Source organism: Sparus aurata, chromosome 19, assembly GCF_900880675.1.
Source record: "Sparus aurata chromosome 19, fSpaAur1.1, whole genome shotgun sequence".
Lineage (NCBI taxonomy): Eukaryota > Metazoa > Chordata > Actinopteri > Spariformes > Sparidae > Sparus > Sparus aurata.
This window is the reverse complement of record NC_044205.1, coordinates 14,959,905-14,984,093: the sequence shown is the minus strand read 5'-3', so window position 1 is coordinate 14,984,093 and position 24,189 is coordinate 14,959,905. Positions and strand designations below refer to the sequence as shown.

The window sequence follows — 24,189 nt, the reverse complement described above, 5'->3', positions numbered from 1 at the left end:
ACTTGAATGCGTCCAGCAGAGAAACATTACTAGCAGCTTGTACACACATGCACGCAAAAGTGTCATTTTAGTTCCCCTCTTCTGTGTAGTGATTGTTCTTTTGGTTTTGTTTGTTCCCAATTGAGTGGGGATCTAACTGTATTTTAAATAAATATTGTTGATGCACTTTAGATAAATTATTTAAATTTGGCAATATGGCAAAGTGGTACATCAAAAAATATAGTTGTTCTGAGAAGAATTTGGAAATGTGAAATGAAACATATTGTCTTACGGTGCTTAAACATCAAGAGTCAAATGTCTAACAATGGTATAGCCGTAAGATGTGAAAAAAATACCTGATCAATTTATAGTTGAAAATAGGAAAATCTTGACACCCCTTTTATGTATTAATTTCCTTCAATCTAAGGAGTGTAAATGCACTCACTGATGCATCTGCTTTACTTTTTTAAGTCTCCATTGCTGGCACTTGGCTAAATTTCAAATCTTTGTTGATAGTTATTGGCAAATATTGTTGTATAACTTTGTGTCACTAGCTGTTTTGGTCTTTAGCAATAAAAATATGTTGGCGATTGAAAGTGTCTCAAAATAGATTGCTACAATATGTTGTTTTTTTTCAGCCTCCAGCTGTAAGATTGAATGATAATCTAGTGTTTATGAAGAGGTTTTTAGTGTCGTTCAGTAGGAGCAGTAAATTCTGAACTCTGCTACATGTTTACTTACAGCATGTCAACATGGAAACTAGATTTAGACTTGTACAGCAAAAAGATCGCCATGCGCGATCAGACAGTGAGCTGTCTGTGAGGCCAGAGGAGGCTCTTGGTGCCTCTGAGAGAATCAGTTTTTTACATGAAATGCCAAAAGTAACCGCGTCTGGTCATAGATCTGTACTTTTGAATAGAGACTGGATAAACATGAGCCTTGATCTATGCCTGGAGGTAATATGGCTGTAATTTGAGGATGTAGTTGTTTATCGCCATGGAAACGGATACTATGAGCTGAAGCGAGCTGGCTTGGGATGAGATCGATAGACCCGTTAAAAGTGTCCCATGATGCCTCTTTAGATCCTAGTTTTGGCAAAGGAGCTTTAAAACAGCAATAAAACCACAACTTATGGTTGTAGTTTCCTGTTTCCCTCAATCCTTTTTTTATAATGTGTAGAATTCATGGTTGTTCAATTGTTACATTTTGTCCGTAAAAGCTGAATATGGACTGGCTATTTTTCTTTTTTTGACAGTGGAGGAATAATGTATTTTTGTTTTAAATACCTACTACCATCATGCATTTTCTTACTCAGTAGTGACAAATAAGCTATTTTCTGTGATCAATGCTCAATCAGTGACAATGTTTTTTGAATGTTTTTACTTTTTGAGTTGTCTTTGAGTTCAGTCACTCTTTTTTCTAGCAAAAGTTTTTTTTTTAATATCACATAAGTCTCTTTTAAAATCTTATTTTAGCCTTTTTTTCTTTGGGCTTCATCCAGTAACTTGGAGTTCCTCTTTACTTTTTTAGCGAAGGAGCAGGGGCCGTGGTAGTAGGTCTCAAAGCTTAAGTGACACTTCCACTCAGTGTATGGATAGACCCCCAGACGAGGACAAGAAGGTAAGACAGCCCTCAGATCTTACCCTCTCTATGCCTTCAACCCACAGCTGCGACTCCATCAGGAACATACGCCTTCACTGTTACACGCTCACACTGTGGAGGGACAGGCAAATATGCAGTAAAAGCAGTGATCAAGAATCATTTTCAGCTGCTCTTACAATGACTTCATAATGAGCATTTGAAGCATTTCAGCAGTCTTAAAACATATTTGCAGTACGTTTATGGCCAGTGGAGTCTCAGAAGACAAATTTGTTTGAATTAGAATGGCAAACAAACAGTAGGTGTGATGTTTTTGGACATTTGTTGAAGAGTCATGTTCACAACAAAGATGGCAGATTTTTCAGGCTCTAACATGTTGACAACTAATCAAAATCCAACTAATAACTATCTTGTGTCTGGAACATCACTTTTAAGTCCCTTGGTTACATTAAATGATAATGAAATGTTTTGAAATGGATGAATGGCCTTGAAAGTAATGCACTTTGTATCAATATTTTCCAGAGTAGAAACCCAAGCTTTAGATGTTTTTGATTTGGGCATACTTATTTGACAGAGGCCTAGAAATGTGTTGTACCTGAGAACAGATTAATCTGTCCTTCAGTTTTACTAACGAAGGCCATTTAATATCACTGAAGTCCTTTTATCTGATGCTTGTTTGACTACAGCCAGCCTACACCCACCAGCCTCTAATGAATGCTACATTAGTGTGACTTCATCAGTCACAGCTGTTAGCAGAACATGTAATCACAGGCTGCGAAAAATCAGTATTTGCGGGAGGTGTCGAGTCATCTGTTCCACTTTTTTGATTTTGGTCATATGTACAGAGCCTGTTTCACAGCAGAAGCCAGAACCTAACTGAAACTGAATTATTGCCTCATGTTTAAGTAGTCATGAACACTTGTGATGGCTGAGACTCCCATGTCCAACTTTACAGGCCTGTAATTGAGTATAAATGGGGAGGTACTCAAGCAGACACATGACTGTCCCTTTACAGTTGAGTGAGTGAGAGAGTGAGTGAGAGAGTGAGAGTGAGAGAGAGAGAGAGAGAGAGAGAGAGAGAGAGAGAGAGAGAGGGAGAGAGTATATGTAAACAAACAGGCATTGTCGAGGTCAGCATCAATGATTGAGCTCATGCACAAATTGATAGGTCGAAATGATATATACGAAAATGCATTTAATATCAGTGGATGATTCATGTGACAGACCTAAGATTAGTGTGTGTAGTCAGGTTTATCAAGTTACTTGTAGCACACACAATTGTCGCAAAGTGCATTGCAGCAAACAAAGGACAGTCAGATAAAACAAACAAGGGCGATTAACATACTCAAACATGTGAGACACGGTGTGTGTGTGTGTGTGTGTGTGTGTGTGTGTGTGTGTGTGTGTGTGTGTGTGTGTGTCCACATGCTATTGAGCCCCTCTGCCTGGCTTTTGTTAATGCTGCCATATTTGCATCAGTTAGAGTACCCCCTTCTCTCTTTCTCTCTCAGACTCTCTCCCTCTTTTTCTCCCCATCCACATTCCAGGGTCAGAGATCAGTAGGCTCAGATGTGTGTGTGTGTGTGTGTGTGTGTGTGTGTGTGTGTGTGTGTACACATGCATTTGTAATGTGGTTTTGAGACTCAGATGTATACCCACCTCATGTTAGACCCTGCAGTCAAACTACAGCAGGGGCTAAAAGATCCCCCACACTGGCCGCTTAGAAAAGGCCTGCAGGAAACACACACACACACACACACACACACATACACACACACACACACACACACACACACACACACACACACACACACACACACACACACACACACACACACAAACACATCCATACATACACAATAGCTGGTCAGAAATCCTGCAGGAAACTGCACAGGGGAATTCCTGCCAGGCCAGGGCGGATTATTTTCCCCCTTACTTCCTGTTCCTCCGTATCCCCCCCTCGTCTTCCCTCGCCGCTCCTCAACCCCCATCACCTCTGTGTCTACACCCTCTCATCTTCCTCCTGAGGCAGCTGTGTAGATTTGTGAAGCATTTAAAATACGTTCTATCAAATTAACAGGCAATGATTTGTCATTGACACGGGCCTTCTATTTGTGATATAACAAAACAAAGTTTGATTAATTTAAATCTTGTCTTTTCACATTACAAAAATGAAAGGTAAACAATTAATGGACTGGACAAGTAACCTTTATTTAAGTGGTGTAGATAAAACATGCTAAATTGTATGGAATTTCTGCTTTTCTTAATTATATTTGATTTGTAGTTAAATACTTTTGGACTTGGGAACAAACAAGTGATTTGAAGATGCTTATCTGTTGGCATTGATCACAGTGTTCTGTCATTTTTTGATGAAATTATCAATCCATAGATAAACCAATGGCAAATATATTGATAATGATTATATTCGTAAAAGCCCTAATTGAATACATTTGATTATAGTGACCAAATGTAAAATGACACCAAGAAAAATAAAAAACTAAACTTGCATGCACGTGTTTTTAGAACTGTTAGGAGACTAGTTATATGGAATAGTGTTTATCTCCTGCAATTATTATTATCACTCATGAGAACCGAACAACTTCTAATATTTGAAAGAAAAAGATCTAGATGACGCATTTTGTTGGCATCTTCTGGTGTCGAAATTAGCAAGCGTTAAATAATCATTATCAGAACATAGAATCTTTGAATATGAGCAGATAGTAAAATAACCAAAGTGACCAAAGAGATTGATTTTTGTGGGTATCAAGGAATTCTTTTGAAGTACTTTTTTTACAACTGCCTTTATATGCGATGATAAAGGCTTCAGCAGTCTGGACATTTTTGTTTTCTCTTAAACTGTACAAACCCTGTGAAAATCAACGTTTTCAGAGCTGCATGGTCAGCATTGGACATAGACGGAGAGCATTTTCAGCCCACCCTTGTGTTGCTCATTGCTCGGGAGTTTGTTGATAAATAGACGTGGCCCTCGTCCTCTGCCACCTCTTATATTTACCCCACACAGTCTCAAAGAGCACTCGGACATGTCAAATGATTAGGCTGCTAATGGTCAGCAGCAGAGAAAGAGGGGAAAGGACACGCTGAAAGGCTTTGTCACTGCCTGTATAATCAATTGACCTGATTGATAAGGGTGTGTCAGGGTTACATTGTGTGTGTGTTATGTTTCCCACGCCCAATGCTTCGTGTGTGTATGTGTGTGTGTGTGTGTGTGTGTGTGTGTGTGTGTGTGTGTGTGTGTGTGTGTGTGTGTGTGTTTGTGTGTGTGTGTGTGTGTGAGTGTGAGTGTGTGTCTTTGTGTGTGTGTTATCTGACCCTCTCCGCTCAGCCTCTGTCCATCAACACCTACCTCTGGAATGTTAATGAAAAACAACAAGGGAATCCCAAAGAATTTACCTCTCTGTCTCTCGCGTTTTCTTTTCTCGCCACTATCATCTCTCCTTTCTGTTGCAGTTCACCATGTCTGTCCTATGTTTTCCTCTTGTTATTTGATTTTGTAGCCCGTTTTCAAGGTAGGCACTATTGGTTTAAAGAAGTTCTGGACAGTTGGTTGATGAGTCAAGCGACAGGAAATTATGGCCACTCCCTGAAAGTTGAGGACTTGAGTCGCTAAGCAAGAAGACTTGTAGTAATTTTTTTTTCAGTCGTACCGCTTCTCTTTTTTTTAGTGTGCATCCCTGCACATAAGAGCAGTGCATGAGCAACAGCATGGCATGCCATAAACTGGTAATCCTGATTTGGGGACAGCACAACAAACTGAAATTATTTTAGGACTAATTTATTGAGCAAAAGTGAGAACATTTAGCTTATTTCAGTCCCTTGACTTTTTGTTGCTGTTGCTTTTGTTTTACATCACTGATAAGTGATTATCTACAGGTCCAACTGTTTGACAAAGTAAGCAATCTAAAGACACCACCTTGGGCGTGTAAAGAGAGCTGCAAACAATTACAACTATTTAATGATTGACTAATTGTTAGAAGTCACTTTTAAAGGATAAATATTAAACAATGGCTGCTTTGTCATTTATGATGAAAAATTAAGAGTGTTTTTTCTCTGGGTTAAAGGGGCGTTGATTTGGAAAACAAAGGGCATTTTATATCTTATAATGTGTGATCAAAAACTAATCAGCAGATAATGGATAATATAAAATGTAAAATGTTAATTGATTATTTGAAAAAAGTAATCACCGTAGGTTAGAGCCCCTCAATAAACAGTGAAACGCCTGTAGTTTAGTCAATGCTAGGGATTGGCCATCTGGGCTAATATTGGGCTTTTTTCCAATTATCGCTATCAGATACAATGAATTTATTTAAGAATGCAATACTATGGCCCATGTGCGGCATTCTTCCAGTAATACCCTATTGACATTGAATAATCTCGATCTGCAACGTAACTATTGTCTTAAGTAAGAGGAGGGTGGAAGTATAAGCAGCAGGAAATTGTAATACTGAAGTAAAGCACCTAGAAAATGTACGCAAGTAAAGTACTGGCTTCATTAGTTGTTCTAAATCATGACACTAAGGTTTTTATTTTTTTCTTCAGTGGTGTATTGGTTCCAAATATAGTTATTTGTTTTTCTTGATTACTCGGATTCTGTATCGGCATTGGTTGGTAGATCCCTATCAATGTCAACACGAATTCAACCATTGTTTCATATCACACAACTCCTATTTTAATGAGAACCCCATGTTTGAAAAATTATGTCAGCTTTTTAAGGGAAATGTGTATAAAATCACCAAACTGATACAGAATATATACCACTGTCAGGCACAGTGGAATACGGTGATTTTAAGAGCTTTAAAGCTACTGAACAGAAAACGAAAACGAAAAATATTTGCTAGTTGCTGCCTGAGGTCAAGGATATTACAAGAAATACACACACCATCAGAACTCTTAACCCCTGAGCGTGAGCGGAAGCCAGCGTGCAGAGAGGTTACAGTATAGCTGCTATCTCCTGATTTGGCTGATGGTGTCTGTTAACTGCCAGTCACAGAGGAAGTCTGGTTAAACTGTCACCAGCCTCTCCTCAACGAGACCCTGGTGGGGAAGATGAAGGGGGAGGGGCAGGTACGTGTGTTTCAGAGTTGTCATGACACTGAACATTACAAGCATGTCGAGTCCCATGTCGTCTCTCAGGATCGCTGCATATTTCCAATGCTCCTCAGAGAGTGTGGGTTTGTGTGCGTGGGTGTGTGTGTGTGCGTGTGTGCACGCGGGTATGTGGGTGGGTGTCCACGTTAAAGTGTGCGAGCGTACGTGCACCTGTCTGCAGAGAGGTGTCAGGGTGCGGGGCGTGCGTGCGAGGTGTAAATGCGCTGGCACCCCGTCGCCACATCAGGGGTGCGAGAGGAGGGTGGCAGCACGTGCGATAGCAAGGGTGTAAATTGAGCTGTGATCGTCCAAGAAGCAGGATATGATTGGATGAAAAGACGAGACCTTGTGGGCTTCGGCGCGAGGCATTTATATACACTCTCCCTTAAACTGTAGCTTGCTGATTCCCCCCCCCCCCTTTTTTTAAAATCTGTCCTCCGTCACTCTCTTTGTGTTTGTGGATCTCCAGGCTTTCATCTCAGACCGAGCCTTTGAAATGCAATGCTCTCTCTTTCCGTCAGCCACACACATACTCGCTGTTCTGTGCCCATATCCTAATAACTCCTTTAGTTTGTTTTATTTTTTGCCATCTCTTTGGCTTTAATCTTCCACAGAACACTTGCGGTGGTCTCCACATTCAGAGTTTTTTCCTAATGTTTCTAAAATGCCCTAAAATAATGGTTGGAGAAGGTCTGATTTTCTCTTTGTGTCTGTCTTTATTTCTCTACTCCCTGTATCATATCTTAAGCAGCTTCACCCATCTGTTTCTCCTTTTTCTTTTCTTCTCTTCTCCACTTCAGAAACACAAGGAGCGGGACAGACACAAACCGAAACACAAGAAGACGATGGACATGTCGCCCTCCCTCGTCCTACCAAACATCATGGTCCCAGACAAGGTTAGGTCACTCCTCTACTCCTCACTCCTTTGTGTTTGTTAATTGGGGCCAGGCTGGTTAAATATTACAGCAGGGGCGTTTGGTTCACTTTTTCTTTTCTTCTATTAACCTTCATTGCTCTTCCTCTTTATCCCTCACACATCCTGATCTTCCATGGATCTTTCTCCCAATTTTGGTCCTCCCTGTTCCGTTGCGTCCTCCCTTTCCGTTCAACCATAATTTTTCATTGCACTTCCTCCTGTTTCACCTTCCTCCTCCAGACCTTCAACAGCAGCAGCTCAGGGGGAGGCGTCAACTCTCTGCCGGCGCCCTCGCAGAAGCGGATGGACGACGGCACGGCCCGTTTCACCACTGCCAACTTTCAAGAAGTGTCGTCCGCACTCTCCAGCGGCAGCTCCAAAGACAGCTTGGCTGCAGACGCTGGGAAGGTGACGTCCGAGGCGAAGAACAAGAAGAACAGCAGCGGCAGTCACGCAGTGGGACAGAGGGGCGGCCGCAAGTCTCTCACCTCCTCAGGGAAACCCCTCCCCTCCGCCGTGGTCACCATGGCAACCTCCTCCACGTCTGCCTCAGTTTCCACTGGGCCTTTCCACCAAGGTGAATTGATATCTGCAAATGGTCCTGTATGTTAATTTTCCCAAAGCTGGGAATTAACCATGCAGTTAGAAAAAATGAAATAACAAATCACCTGGTGTTCCGCTATCTGAAAATCTGCAAATGCAGCACATTTGCAATAACACATAAGTTATTAAAACTCAAATAAGAGTGTGATTCATGTATTTATGCGTGTGTGTGTGTGTTTGTGTGCTGTGTCATTTTCTGGATCTTGGCCAGACACCAGACTTTAGTGTGTGGCCATGATAACGGTGTTTCGTCTCGACTGGCCTCTGGCTCCTGTAATCGGGGGCCCAGTCTGGGAAAAGAAACACAAGCGCATACACAGAAAGAAAGAACATGTGGGGAGGTCAGGACCTGAAAGGAGTCGGTGCTCACACTGAGCTCCTGTGTTTTGTACTATCGGGACCTTGAAGCCCTTGTCAGGTGTGTGTTTGTGTGTGTCTATTAGACAAATGTGTGTGTATGTTTTAAGTGCATCCGTCCATTTGTGTGCTTTCAAGGCAGTTGGTCTTTTAATGGGAGGACTACATGATGAGGTAGGGCTGACTGTACTGCAGATAGACAGCGGGAAAGCAGATAAAATGCTTATTTTGGTTATCTTGTGTCTGCTGCTCCCATGATGATGGAAGGGAGAGTAATTTGGAAACTTTTGCAGCTGTAATGTCTGTTTCTCTGCTGCTTCTTCATCTCACATGCCGTTCCATTTTATCTCCACTTCTCTCTTTTGTCCACCTCATCCTCTCTATTTTCCACCTGTCTTTCATTCCTCCAGGCCTCCTGTTGACCAGTGCCAGCAAGACGCCCTCTGCTCCTTCCTCCTCCGACTTCCTAAGCTTCTCAGATTCATCGTTGCGTCCCGGGGGTGGGACTAGCTTCTCCTCCCCGCCATCTTTCAGCAGCTGCCTTGTGAAGCCGAGCTCAGAAGGTGGAGCTTCAGAGGGAACAACGACACTCTTTGGTTCTCTGATGTCCGCCACTACAGCTTCTGCAGGTACCAAACGTTAATTTACAACATCATTAACTTAGTTCTTTAATAATGTATCATTTTGGCACCACTAAACATTACAGCTGAGTTAAAAGCCAATCCAATAGCCCTAATAAATGTTGGCAAAGCAAGTTTCTACATTGATTTTTGCTGCAACTGTATGTTTTTTTTAGCTTTCATTTTTAGCTTTCATTATCATATGACAACACTGTGTGGTGTGGTTAGGTTTAAGCACAAAAACCACTTTGTAAGGGTTAGGAAAAGATCATGTTTTGGCTTAACATATCTCTTTTGGTCGCCACAAACATGGCAGGAAATTGTTCCAGCGCCTCTTTTTGAAAAAGTCCAGTGGTGTCACACTTACAAATGTTGAAACAAGGCAGGTAAGCAAAGTAATATAAGGTACCAGCCTGGTATTAATGTTGGGTATATTTCGGTAATACAATTGTAATGAAGGGCCAAAAACAAAGATTGATAACATATTTAGTAATTTAGTAATAACAATAGAATTTTGGTAACCATATGGTAACCTGATAAGAATTATGTGGTGATAATAATGTAATGACACTATATAGGTTGATGTTTTCACAGTTTTACAGAATTGGTAATTACCATTTTTATAAGGTTGAAATCCATCCAGTAGCACTCATTTTGTTCATTTTTGGCAATTATTACCTGGTTTCACTTTCTAAAATGTTAATTGCATGTTTTTTATGATAGTGAACAGACTGTGTTTGGGTTTTGGACTGATGGTGAGATAAAACAAGCTATTTAATTAAGTCAACCTTTGTTCTTGGAAACTGTGATGGGACTTTCCCAAAGTCTCTGACATTAGATCAAACAACTAATAGATTAAATGAGTTAGTAACCAGCCGATTGATTAATCTGAACTAATCGCAGCCCTGATTTACAAGAGAACTGATGAAACAGGAAGTTCTTTCCTGTTAAAGTAGATTCTTTGATGATCTCAGCCCACCAAACCACAACAAAACATCAAGAGACTGCAAGCTTTATGCTTAAATATTCAGTTCTGCTTTCTTATCATTTCAGTGGGCGGGAAGCTGTATGAGAATTCCCACAGTCTCACAGCCAGCGAGACGACAAGCCTCGGTGGGTCCGCTGGCTACAAACGGCCCCAGCCCTCCAGCTCAGGGCCAGGGATCGGAGCCGCCGCAGCAGCAGGAGGAGGAGTAGGGGATGATGGAGTGAAGAAGAAAAAGAAGGGCAACTGGCGAAACAGATTTGGACCTTGCTTCACCACGGACGTGAAGCCTTCAGAGCCAGCTCCTTCCCTGACTCTACCCGCCTCCTCCGTGGCCAACACCTCCTCCACCGCCTCCCCGTCCTCCTCCTCCTCATCCTCGACACTCTCAGGCCGGCCGGGCTTAGTCTCCAGCAGTGGATTAGGAGTGGGAGTTGGGGGGGGCGGAGGAGGAGGAGGAGAGAGGGGGCTTGGGGTCATGGGTGTCAGCAGTGGGATTCAAAAGTCCCCGTCACTCCTCAGGAATGGGAGTCTGCAAAGCAACAGCGGCTCCACAACCACTGGGCCAGGTGAGGGGGACACAGCCAGTGAACACACCAAACACAAAAATGTTTTACAATAGTGACAGTTTTTAAACACTTGGATACAAAAGAGCACACAAAAGAAAAACTCTCTCACATCTTGGATTTTGGAAATTATCTTCACAGTTTTGCTGTGGCTAAAAGCCAGAAATAATTAAAAATAGTTTGGAGCTAAAAAAAAAAAAAAAGGCAACAGGCTGGTTTATTTCAAGATTTTTTAGCAGATTATGTCCCAGTTGTGATCCACCTCCTGATGTGCAATTCACCACCAAATACTCATCAATGAAACAGAAAATGCTTGCGCCTTGGTGCAGCAGCATATTAACAGTACCAGTCACAAATAGCAGGGCTTTGACACACCTTTGTGATTGACTCCTTGTGTGCATGTGTGTGTATGTCAGAGAGCCGGGTCTGTGTGTTATTTGTTCACACACACGTGGAAGTGGTCTGTATGTTTTTCTCTTCTTTTTTTTTTATCGTGTTCTGTTGCTTGGCAACTGTCTTTATGCTTTGGAGTTTCCCCTCTGCTGATGGAAATGGCTCCGTCAGTGCAGCCCACACATCCCACATCTCCCCTTCCTTCCAGAATGGCCACCCTTTTGTTTCTCTCTGCTGCCTCTCAGCTGCTCTCTCTTACCTGCTCAACCCCTCGAATCCTCCTCTCACCTGTTGATGCTTTATGCAGTCGACGGTGTGTTAACAAGTGTAAATGTAAATTAAGAAAATAAATGCTCTAATCAGGATAATGTCCATCAGTAATCGTAAGGATCACCTGGTCCAACACTGATCACCAATTTGTTTCTGTTCTCTAATAACATTTTTAATCAGGCTTTTGCACGAGAGGCCCGTATGGTTCTTATCTGTTACTGAGTCTACTGTTTAGAGCCCAGCTGGTGCTGACACTGATATTTGTGAGTAAAATATATCGATATGTAGGCCAAATTTCTTGTATGTAAATATATATTCTTAGAATATAAACCTAAACACTGATCCCTCAAATGTGGCTATCAAAGATATGTTCTTAATTTAGGCAGGATATTTTATATTTTAAACAACTTTATTGTCTTAAATGGTATTATTGCATTGAAATGGCAAACTTATTATGAATGACCTCTGGCGCATATCAGACAACATACACCATTATCAGTTTATCAGTATATTGATCAGGCTTTGCTAATTTTGAAATAGTTACACACAGTATGTTTTTCCTTTTGCACTACTCTTTCCAAAGTGGTTCATTATCTTGTTATGTTTGCCTTTAACCTTCTTAGTCTATTGTTATGAATATTAAGACTTATAGCCCAGGGTCACATTGATTGGAATGTCCATAGAGTACATTAGATCCATCTTGTTTTTACTCATACAGTAGCAGTATAGTTCTTAAAGTATAAAAATTTTGCATTTGCTTAGTATGAATGTAACAATACACAGATTCTCAATTCATCAAATGCTCGATGGGCATTCAGGCGCAGAGAGTAAATTATGTTATAGTCCAGCTTATGAATTTATTTTTATAATTCATTGTCACAGTTCAGTGAGGTTAATTGTGAATTGACTGAAATTTCCCTCACGTATATCGTGTTAATAACAATTTTATGTGACTGAGGGAAATATCCTTTTAAAGTAATGTAATTTTGCGTCACTGCAGGTTTATTTTTAATTGTTATACACATTCTGTCTATCATACATATTGATATGCAGTCATGCCTTCAACAGTGTGTTTAGTGGCTGTTTAATATTTGCGTAGCTTTGAGCATTAGCTGGTGAGTCAAACCTGAGGACCGGTGCCGTTTGCCTCCAGAATAGAATTTCTTTCTGCAGTATTGGTCGTGGATAATTTTGTTTGTGATATTTTTGATGTTTGTGCTTTTCCCTACAGCAGTGGTAGCATTTCTGACCGCAGCTGGTGAAAGCAGATAGGGGAAACAAACCGGTGGTGTATGGCTGTGTGCATTTGCATTATATGACTGCGTGTGTGTGTCTGAGGATCATGTGTTCGTCTTCCTACTGTAAATATTTAGCTGAGGGTTAATGCAGGGCAGTAATGGGGAGGATCTCTCCCCCCCCCCATCCTGTCTGCTGACTCCACCGTGCTGATGGATAGATAGTTAGCCTGATATGTGTGGGGAGAGGCGGGGGGTTAGATTTTGGCTAGGTTAATGTTTGACGGCAGGGGGGTCACCGATAGGACGGGCGAGCTGGTAGAGCGCGGTGGGGGAGGTTTGGTGGACATGAATTTATTCATGCTGGTGGGTGTGTATAAAAGAATTTAAAAAAGAGACAGGATATCTTAAGATGCTGATTGCTGTTGTTTCATGTATTGATTTGCTTATTTATATGATGTTATGGTCATGTTTTTTGAAGATTTCTGTGGCTGTAGTTTTTGTTTCTTACCCCAGTGAAGACATAATTATCAGCAGCTTGGTCTCGCTGCAGGACACGTAAAGGGTAGTTGTGAAAAGCAGGGAGATGTTTACTGAACAGACTTCATTTAAATACCAAAATAAGCTTGTTGGAAACATGGAAACCTGCGTTTGAAATTTCTTCATCACTTCTTTACTATTTAAAGTTTGTGTGTGTTTGTGCCAGTGAAATGCTTTTCCGCATAAGCAGAAATTATTTGGATATTCATAAACAAAACCATCAAAATCACAATTTTATAAAAGTCTATTTTTTAGCTTAATATTGTAATGTTTTTGCTGTTCATTTTTAATCTGTGCTTTTAACAAGTGTGGTGGGTGAAGATTGAAATATTTTTGGAGAGCAGGGCATTCATCCAGAGCAAAGCTTGCTAAACACACTGTAGAAAAACTACACACACACGATGCAGAAACTCTCTAACAAACAACACATCTGAAAATTGGAGATGAACATTTTCAAAGTGACAGCTCTTTCATGTCCTAATCAGTAAACTGTGCCAAAAACATAAAAGGTAAAACAAAAAAAATAATATTTTCAGTTGGCATTGCACTAGTTCAATCACCCCTCAATTTGAAGCCTAAATGTGTTTTGTATCCATTTACCGTCTAACTGTGCATAATTGCAGACACTTGTGAATTTCATTGTCTGCACAAGCTGTCGTTGATTCTGCAACTGATGTGGCGTCATCAGTCTATGCTAAACTTACATACATTTTGTGATACATGCATAAAGACAAGGATACACATATACAGCCACACACACATACACACACACACACACACACACACACACACACACACATACACACACATACTCGCACAGTTACATTGCCTGCCCTCGATGTGGCTCTGCTCCCTCTACATGCTGTGGTCATGTTTGAATGTATTTCTGTTTGTCTTTGCTGGTAGAAACTTCTCAGAATGTCTTTCCGTTGCCTTGATGGTGTTCGATGTTTCCACATTCCTATTTTAATCCATGATTAACTGACTGTCTGTGCAGCTTAAAAAGTAAAAGACAAGCTGTAGGGCCCTGGCATCAGCCTGCAACTTTGATGTAAATTTCCTCTTAAAACAGAATTTGGAGCAAGTTCTAAGTGAAAACTCTGATTCAGCTGTTAAATAACAGAGTATGATGCCGTCCGCTTGGTTTTTAGATCGGACTTAACCCTCCCCAAACAGACAACATAGATTTCCTATGGAGATAATACCAGCTTGAACTAATCAAGGTGGATATTTTTGAGGCTTACAGACGTACTGAGCAGGAAGGGAAAAAAGGAACAGGAAGGTTGGCCGATTGGAGGCAGTTGTGCTTCAGGGGCTTAACGTTATTGATCACACAGATACAGTATAAATTTTACAAGCTAAGGCTTGTGTGTTAGAAGAAATGTTATTGGTCTTTTGTTACCCTATGGGATGTTTTAATTTCTGTCAAAAGCAGTAATCAAATAACAATCTTTTTATAGAGAAAAAGTTTGTCTGAGTAAAAGCATATGCAATTAAACTCATTTAGAGAAATGTTTTTTTATAGATTGCTTTTTAACTGAGCATGTAATCCTGCTTTTCACTTAAACCTGATATTCACCTCATCTAGAGCAAGACTTTTTTTTTTTTTTTACAAAAAAATTATAATATTTAAAACAAATGAGTGATGAAAATATAATGCAATTAATCCTTAGATTTAAAAAGTTTTAACCGATTTACACTTTAGTTTATGGATGTTAATGTTTTAAATTCAGCTGTCATTTCCTGCATGATTAGATTTTGCAGTGTAGTTTGGTTGTCTTATTTTGAAATATCCATGAATTATGAATTCTTTTTTTAATGCAATTACTCTTCTAATAATACAGCACACATAGGCTGTGATTCATAAATAGCAGTCAGTTTAGCGAGGTATTAAGTGACCTGTGCATTGTAACACCATAAAGTCAAAAAGAGTTCAGATGAACCTGTATTTTTCCCTGTCGCTGCCTCTGTTTTTGCAGCCTCTCATTGTGTTTCCCCTCCTTTCATCGATGGCGTGAGCTAAACTCTGATAAACTGTTGGTTTGGCCTCTAATCCAGCTGCTAAAAAATCTTGCAGGAGCTCGTGCCCCCTGAGTCACGGCAGCCCTGCTTTGGGTATCAATTTTTCTGGTGCATATTACAAAGCGTTATAAATAGTATGTAGGCCCATGTAGTGTTCGGATCTCTCTTGCTCCCCTCTCTCTCGCTCCACCCCTCCCCTCCTGGCACAAAGATCTCTTGTTCCCCCAGTGAATGTGTGCTGCCCTGAGCCATTCAGGCTTTTGTGGGGCTGAGGGGCCCTCCACCACCACCCCCACCTCCACTGCTGGGGTCAAAGGGGGGCAGGGGCAGGGCTTATCCCTGGTTAGTGGGCGAGCGCAGGGGTGTGTGAGGGGAGGGAAAGGGGGGAGATGGAGAGCAAAGAGATAAGAGAATGAAGCATGCGTATGGGTGTGTGAAAATGAAGCAATAAGTTTGCGTAGGTGATTTACAACCAGAATATATTTTAAATATAATATTCATGATTTTTTGGAATAAGTTGTATAAAATCATCTGTTTTGTCTGAATTGATACAAAGAGCACAAATAATACATGTGAAAGGCAGAAAACATGCCAATTGATTTTCCTCTTTGTCATCTGTCCCAATTTGTAAAAGCTTTATGCTAATGATTTGTGTCATCAGCCCAGTGTTTTTGAACATTTGAACATGAATTAAGTATAATGAAGAAAATTATAACTACTAACACACGTCATCCGACTGGACACTCAAACAGGCCAGCTGAACTAATCATGCGTTGCATTTGTTGGTTTTATAAATCATGCATTAAATTGATTAAGTCAACACATCTGTGCCTTGATTAAAACTTAAATTTAGCTGTTCCATTATCTCCGTAAATGATTCATGCTCTAATGTTGAAGCAATATGTCTGTTTCTCCAGTTATTAACATTCATTTTTTGTTATTTCATTGTGAAAAGTCTTTTAAAAAAATACAGAGATAATTAAGAAAGTAGTAAAAAAAAATAGTACAATTTTTAAATGACATGTTTTGATTATTCAGTTAAAATGTGTCAAATTCTAATTTTTATGATAAGAATATTGCTCAAAACTTCATCAGATGCTTCTAACAATTAGCAAAGTAATTCATGTACCAAACATCGGGATCCATGGCAAGAATCCCAAAGATTTGAAGAAATGGAATGGCGCCTAGTAGAGTGCATACCTCAATCCCAATAGTCCCCTTTAATTCAATCAAGCCTAATTCAATATCAAAATATATTTGAATCCGCCTGATCTTGATTTTTTTTAGTTGGATTCGCATCAAATGGTACTCCAGCCACCTTAACGACCCTGGGTTTTTTCATGAAGTGCAATATTCCCTGAGAAATTAACAAAAGTATTGGAAAATATCCCATCTCGCAATGTCAAAGGAAGTGAACATAATTTCCCGTGTCTGTCTCTTCATCTGGATCTATGCCAAAAGTAAATGGGGGTCTGTTCTTGGCCTAAAACCCATCATCCATCCAAGTTTTTGAGAAACTGTTTTGTATTTTTTGTTTAATCCTGCTGACAAACCAATGAACCATTTGACAAAAACAAACAAACTGACACAGCTGAAAACATTACCTCCTTAGCTGCTACTGTGACTGCATTTACAGGCACCAAATATTCTGTTTTTTACTCCTCTTTACATTGTATATTCCCCTTATAGTCTTGATTTCATGGAGCCATGCATACTCTGATTTAAGAGGATAAACTTAGTCTTTCATTCGTTCAGCCACATTTTTGAGAAAGCAGGTGAACGAATGAAAACTTGTTGATATCTTTAGTAAAGTTTCATAGCATATGTGTTTCCCATTCTGAACCAGAGATGTGCGCTTTTCTTTTGTGCATGCTACCTTACCCCAGACTTGCAGACTGCTGGCTATTCATCGCATAGCATGAGATATTCCCAATCGCTGTATACATGTCCAAAGACTGCTGCTACAACCCGAATAATATCTGCACGTCTTTATCAGAAAATGCTACTTTTGTCCTAATTCAGAATATCCAAATGAAACATGCTGTTTACACAACCTTAATCAAATTCTGAATATGGTTATAGTCGGAAAAATAGTGGAATATTAAAGGGAATAAATGGAGTCTATGTCAATGACTTGTCATAGTAGGAAAAGCTCAGGTGTTACTGATCACATTTACAATGACTATTTTTTATTCAAGTGTCCCTGTAAACCGTGACAGTGAGCCACTATGCACAATAACAGGACCCTGAACCTGCAACAGATAATTGAAACTCAGCCATGATATATTTTATCTATTTGCATTTGTGCTTTTCATATTGTAACAATTATGGTCTCTGTGGCAGTTTTTCTAGATGATTTAAACGTAGTTTTAGTTGAAGATAACACGGTTAACCTCTTTCATCTCTGATTTCTCTACAGGTGTTTTCTCTGGCGCAGATGGGTCATCGTCTGGGACAGGAGCCGTCGCCGTGGGCGGGGCCAGCTCCGAGTTGTCCCAGCAACAGCAGCCCACGCCTTCGCTAGCCCCTCCCTCCCCGTTCACCGCCACGGCACCACTAACCAGCACAGCCTCCACACATGTGAGTCCACACACGCAACCCCCTTTGCTCTCACATACATGACAATGCATGCTCATTAAACACACTCAATCTCTTTCTTTCTTCTACAAACCCACACACACACACACACACACACACACCCTCCCTCTTCATTCAGCCTCCCTCCACATCTGTCTATTCACCCACATCTCTTGCATGTTTGAGCTGAAGTGTAGCTGAACTGTGGGAACACAAATAAACCAAAGCACGCTAATTAAACGTCTTCCGCACCAAATCTCTCGGCACTATTATTAATCCAAAGCATGTTAATTATGTGTGAAATGTGTGTTCTGACCTTGTGTGGGTTTTGTTTTCTCAGCTCAGAGATTTTATAGCTGATTTTATACACCTGTAGAGGGTCTTTCTGCTTTATTCAGGGCGTAAAAATAAGTCTTGTTAATTTTTGTCACAGAATATTTCATTGAATCCAGGCTTCTTCAAAATATATTGACCTTAGTGAGTATGGTCTGTCTTATACTATGAAAGTGCCGTTTGATTATTAATGTAAATATGCAGAAATGTGTTTATGTGACCAGAAAGATAACACACAGGGAAATATTGTAAACCATCATGTTACATGCTACAGAAAAAAGTTGAAATTCAGTATCCAGTATAGAAGAAAGAAATTCCCAACGTATCGTTGTCAGATATGAAAACTATATAATTTTTTTTGTAAAGAAAAAATATGTTTGGGGTAATTTATATATCATTTGACTATAGTGAAAGTTTAAATTATCCATCCTCTGGTACCTGTGTTTGCTAACCACGTTTGAGGAATACTTATATAAAATGTGTGGATATTTGGCATTGTATTGATTCTTTTACTCCCTATTCTCGGTATCGGTGGGACACTATCTCTGACCTTGATTTTCTATTCTAAAATCACGTGGTGCACTTTTTGATGTGGAGAAACAGAAAATCTCTTTCTCCTTTCTTGGAATTATTTAAGATTTTTTTTATGTGCGTGAAATCCTTTAAAGAGTTTTTATACCACTTCCAACATATTCTGATTCACCCCTCAGATGTTGAGGCAACAGTTTAGCAGGTTTACCCAGATCAAAATGAATTATGGTGATTTACAGACATAGAAGTACAATTTTTATGCTTTTCCTCAAAGTGTAATAGTTTTTGGTGTGATCCATTGGCTTATATATGCTTATATTCAAAACTGAAGGCATTGACTCTGATTCGATCAGCTTAGCCCCCCTCCAGTAATCACTTCCCTCCAATCTCCCCCTAAAAATAGAAATAAAAACTCATCTTCAATCACTGACCCCAGTGTCTGTCCGTCTTTTCAAAACCTCCCCAAAGACCGCGTTCTGTCGCTGTCCACCCAACTCCCATTTTTCTCCCGTGTCCACTTACCACCTCTCTTTCTGTTTTTTTTTTCTCACTCACACACACACACACACACACACACACCCACACACACGCACACACACACACACACTTTCTCTCACCCTCGACCTTCCTTCTCTCTGTCCCCATCCATTTCTCTTTTTCTCCCTCCGTTGTCCTGTGATGTAATGACATCTGACAAGCACCACAGTAGGGATGGAGGGATAGATGGGAGGGAAGGATCAGGCCTGTGTGTGTGTATGTGATTGTATGTGTGTGTGTGTGTGGGGGGGGGGGGGGGGGGGGGGGTTTACTGGCCTGGCCTTCATCTTGCCCCCTCCTCTCTGTTCAGCACATATTATAGAGGACGGGAGGCCCAGGGAAGCGCAGGATATCACGCCTGTTTGCAGCATGTATAGATGAGTTTGGTGTGTGTGTATGTGTGTGTGTGTGTGAGGAAAATAGACGGAAAGAGAGCAGCGGAAAACCAGAGTGAGGAAGACTTTGATAGAGAAATAAATGTTTTTTTCCCCTTAATTTCCTTCAGTCACTCCAGATTGTAAAAAAAAAATGTGTGTTGGTTTGCATTGCTCTGGGCATCTGGGACACACACACACTCCGAATGGAAGCTGTAGAAATTACGCAACTATAGAAGGACGCCAACAACAGGCTTCCCTCAGAGTGTGTGTGAGTGTGTGAGTGTGTGAGTGAGTGAGTGACAGAGACCATTTGCTATTTTCAGTCCGCTAGCAGACTCCCGGCCTACTGTTATTGGCTATCAGCCCAGGACAGAGAAAGGGAGTGCGAGAGAGACTTTGAATGAAAAATGAATGAAAATGAAAAATGAATGTTGATGGGAAAGGGGGCAGGATTATGGCACTGAGGGTAGGAGGAGGAGGAGGAAGGGGAGGGGGGAGGTCTAGGAAGAAATCTGAAGTCATTTCAGTGAGGGGGGAAAATTAGACAGAGGGTACAGGTTCTTTCTGCAAATTTATCATTTAGCAGTGGTGAGAATTTCCAGGTTTTTTCCCAGATTTAGTTATTTTAGACAAACCACCATGAAATTGTAACATGAGAGTTTGACTTTCTGTGGTTTTCTTTAGGGTGCACCCTAAATTTCAGGAAAAATAAGTACTTTACAAGCAGTTTATAAGAAAGAAAAGCGGGCAAAGCATGTGCACACTGAAGCTTTGTTTTGTTTTTTATTTTTTTTTGGTTTTTTTATTGTTTTCGGGTTCCAGTTATTGAAGTTTTCAGCCTTCTATGTTTTACTGCCAGTCACACCATTCTTAACACCATTCTTAACACTTAACACATAAACCCATCAGGTGTTTATAAAATTGGGTTTCAACAACAAGTTAGAACTTTTTCTGCGGTCATTTTTAAAAGGGATATCTTCTTGTGCTTTTCAGCTTGACCTGAAACTTTAATAAGTTTCTGCATGCTCACATGCTTTGGTTGTAGCTTTTCCAGGCAGCCATTTTGTCCTTTTAGATAGACCTGATTCCCCTCCTGATTCTCCACCCTTGGTCTCCTCCTTCTAACCCCACCCCACCCGTCACTCCTCGTTCCTTATTTGGGAAATGCCTTAATTGGATTAAACTCTATGCATCAGAAACACTTTGTCAGCATGTCAGCGCACTGTCGTGGTGTCGAGGCTCTCTGAGCCCCGTGTGTTTGTTGTGTGTGTGTGTGACAGAATTATGAGCTGTAAATTCATCATATATCTACCGCAATGAGATAACACATAGATGTTTCTGTGACATGGCAGAAATTCTCAAACCAGAATGATCAGATTAGTTCGCAGCTTTGGGCTCATTAGATGTGTAATTACATGTCAAACAAAATAATACAAGAAATGTGAACTGTTGCAGCTGATTTGTTAAATCCACACCAAAGAAACATCTGTGATTTGTGAAACAGCTCAGTAACTAAAATTCCCTCTAATACATAGATGATGTTGCTTTAACATTGTTCTTTTTTGTTTTTAGAAACATATCGTGCTTAAACAATAGACCTAGAATCAAAATTACTGGTTTCATACTCTAAAGTGTAATTAAGTAAATAAAAACAAATTGCCCTATTTGTGACAACGTCAATCCACTTATTTTTTTCACCGGGCTCTGGAAAATTGCAATCAGCATTTTTCAACATTGTCTGATATTTTATACAATTAGCTCTAAATTTATGAACCAAGGTAATAATTATCAGATAAATATATAATGAATATAAATCATTGAAATAATTATTCATGAAAATCAGCATTTATTGTTGCCCTGAAAAATCTTTTTGTTAGGCTTGTGGTGTTCTTTTAAAAACACCATTTTACAGATGCTCTTCGGTGCTCATTGTTCCCACAATTTAAAAACCTCCTGATAGGAAAGCCGTTCAGACACGTAACACATAACTGCATTGTTGAAGCACTTCTTTCTCGCTCCTTGTTTCCTCTCTTTTTCTATAATATCAGCTAATTAATAGTGAACTAAGATTTCCATCACTGTTAAACATCTTGTGGCTTATTCTTCTCTGTCTGCAGGCGAGCGGTCTGCCGGGGTCCGTCTTCAACCTCGCTCCCTCCCACATGTTCGGTAACAGGCTGAACCCCAACTCGGCCATGGCGGCCCTCATCGCCCAGTCTGAGGCCTCACCAGCAGGTATGACAGCATACCTATTGTGACAAAAGTGTGTGTGTGTGTGTGTGTGTGTGTGTGTGTGTTCGAAAGAAAGAGAGGGAGATAATGGATAGGTCACGCCCCCTCAGTCCCACAAAGAGGTCAAGGGTCAGCACTCGTGATATTTTCAAGCTCCTCCTTCACAGCTCAAGTTACATACCACGATCGCCCCCTCCCCTTCTCTCTCTCTCACACACACATACACACACACATACACACACAAACAAATACAACACATTAGTTCACACACACATCATTTACATGTAAAACATGGAACTCTCCTCTAAGCTGTCGTCGGTATAAAAGAACAAGCTGGGTTGTGTGATGGAGGAGCAGAGTAGCTGCCTTCAGGGAGCTCCAGCAGCAAGGAAGAGGTGGTTTGTCGTCCGCCCAGCGCAGAAGAGCTGATGAAGGAGTAAGATGCGGCTTTAGTAATCAGAGCAGACACTTCCTGATAGAAGACATATGGTTGAGCAGAGCGGAGAGAAGCAAGAGAAAAGAAAGGAGAGGAGAGAGTTAAGAGCGAGGAGGAGGTGGAGGAGGAAGGTAGGTAGTTCCTGCTGCCGGTCAGCAGTCATCAGAGCCAGATCCACCCTGACCTGCAGGTCAACTCACTAATCAGGCTGAATGACAGGGGGCCACAGGGCTGCGTGCGCGTGTGTGTGTGCGCGAGACTAGGCAGGTTCTGTGTGTCACACAAGCGAGCTTTGTTTTGTGGCTTTAGAAACAAATTGTCACACCATAGTGGCATCGTTTTCTTTTTACCTTATCATAAAAATATTATATTTAGTCAGTAAATTACTTATTGTATTTATTAAAGTAGAATTTTAGATGTGTATGAGAAATTTACCAATACCAATCAATTGCTTGATAGGACATTTAGGACAAATGTCACACATTTATTGATTCCAGCTTCGGAGATCAGAGGAGTGTCTGCTTTTTATTTTAATTTATTCTTTTAAGTCATTGTAGAATAATTTATCAAAACCATCATCAGTGCAGGGCTGTAAATAACAATGATCATGTCAATTAATCCACAGAACATTTTCTCAATTAATTGATTAATTGTTCTATATAGGGGAAAAATGTCAATCCGCACAAGAAGACGCCCTCAGATGTCGATGATATTCAGTTTAAATTTTGATTATTTATTTAATTGATTTCTCAAATTTCTTTAAAAAAAGTCAAACCAGTTAATCAGTTGTCAGAACAGTTGCCAATTATTTAACAGTTGACAAGTTATCATTGGTGCTCTACATCACTTTTTCAGATCAGTCAATTAAGCAACTCACAATCCAAAGGGAAACATTTTTTAGTTCACTGTTTTTAAAGAAATTAGTTAAGAATCAGAGCAGAGAACTTTTGGGCATTTCTGCCTAAAAATGGACTGAAATGATAAATAGATTATCAAAATAATTGCTGTTTTTTTTTCTAATCGATCAGTCAACCAGTCAATCATTAAATCTCACTCCAGTAATTTAAATGACTGTCATGAATCCATTGTGATATGTCCTGACCGACACAGTCATGTACAGCTGCACAGGCGCAGCGCCGTGTTTGTGAACTCGTAAGGGTCGTGTGAGCACAAACATGCAAGGTGTGCATGTGTTTGTATGCATGTAGGCTGTTTACTTTGGCAGCCGCGTCTCTTTGCTTTTGAGTGTCTAGAGGGAGGTGCCAGGACGGAAAGGGTTACAAGAGAAACAGGGACTTGAAAAAGAAGGCGAGCGACGGACTGGAGTGGTGACCTCGTGGGGGTAAAAGCTGGGATTGACTGTCTTAAGTAGAGGGGAGTTTGTGTGAGTGTGTAAATGCAAAAGTGTGCGTTTGCATGTGTGTGCATGTGTGATTCATTACTCTTACTGAGGAAAATGAAAAGAAGCGTCTGGCCAGGGGCCCAGAGGGAGGAAGTAGAGACTCTCACAGAAGGTGGAGGGAGAGAGGGAGAGAGAGACGCACATGCAGTTTGAATGAAGGCTCGTGTGAAAGAGATCCAGAGAAAGAAAGACAAAGTTTTGGAAGTTGCAGATCCATAAGTATTACAGTGTGTCCGCAGTGCAGCAGATACATTCGAAAGCTTTTTGTGTTGTTTTGCCACCAAGTCTGCTTTTTCTCACCCCAAACTGAGCTGTTCATAGTGGATACATCTCAGAAGAACTGCACTGTGTTTCAGTGTGAAGGTGAAAATCATGTACTGTAAGCCTGTTCAGGGGCTGGGTGGCAGTAAAGTTAACCCTTTAGTTTGGTTAACACTGGCTTCACTTTCTCATTGTTTTACGATCCCACAGAAAACACTGCTGTGTGTGTGTAAAAAAAAATATATATATATATATATATTGATTGATTGATTGACTAAAATACAGTACTCACAAGTCACATGAATTATTTCT

At 40.5% G+C, this 24,189-nt stretch overlaps 1 protein-coding gene across 5 annotated transcripts in view; it reads left to right on the top strand.

Annotated features, from left to right (window-relative positions):
- The window catches only part of mllt10 (MLLT10 histone lysine methyltransferase DOT1L cofactor), a 45,753-nt gene that overhangs the window by 13,037 nt on the left and 8,527 nt on the right, over positions 1–24,189 (top strand). For 4 of the 5 annotated variants that reach the window (XM_030398055.1, XM_030398054.1, XM_030398053.1 and 1 more), the window contains 7 exons: positions 1,510–1,599; positions 7,485–7,580; positions 7,841–8,177; positions 8,971–9,189; positions 10,234–10,734; positions 17,611–17,771; positions 21,664–21,781. In XM_030398055.1, coding sequence (XP_030253915.1) covers positions 1,510–1,599; positions 7,485–7,580; positions 7,841–8,177; positions 8,971–9,189; positions 10,234–10,734; positions 17,611–17,771; positions 21,664–21,781 — 1,522 coding nt within the window. The remainder of the gene's footprint in view (positions 1–1,509; positions 1,600–7,484; positions 7,581–7,840; positions 8,178–8,970; positions 9,190–10,233; positions 10,735–17,610; positions 17,772–21,663; positions 21,782–24,189) is intronic. The other variant, XM_030398057.1, reaches the window with a different exon arrangement.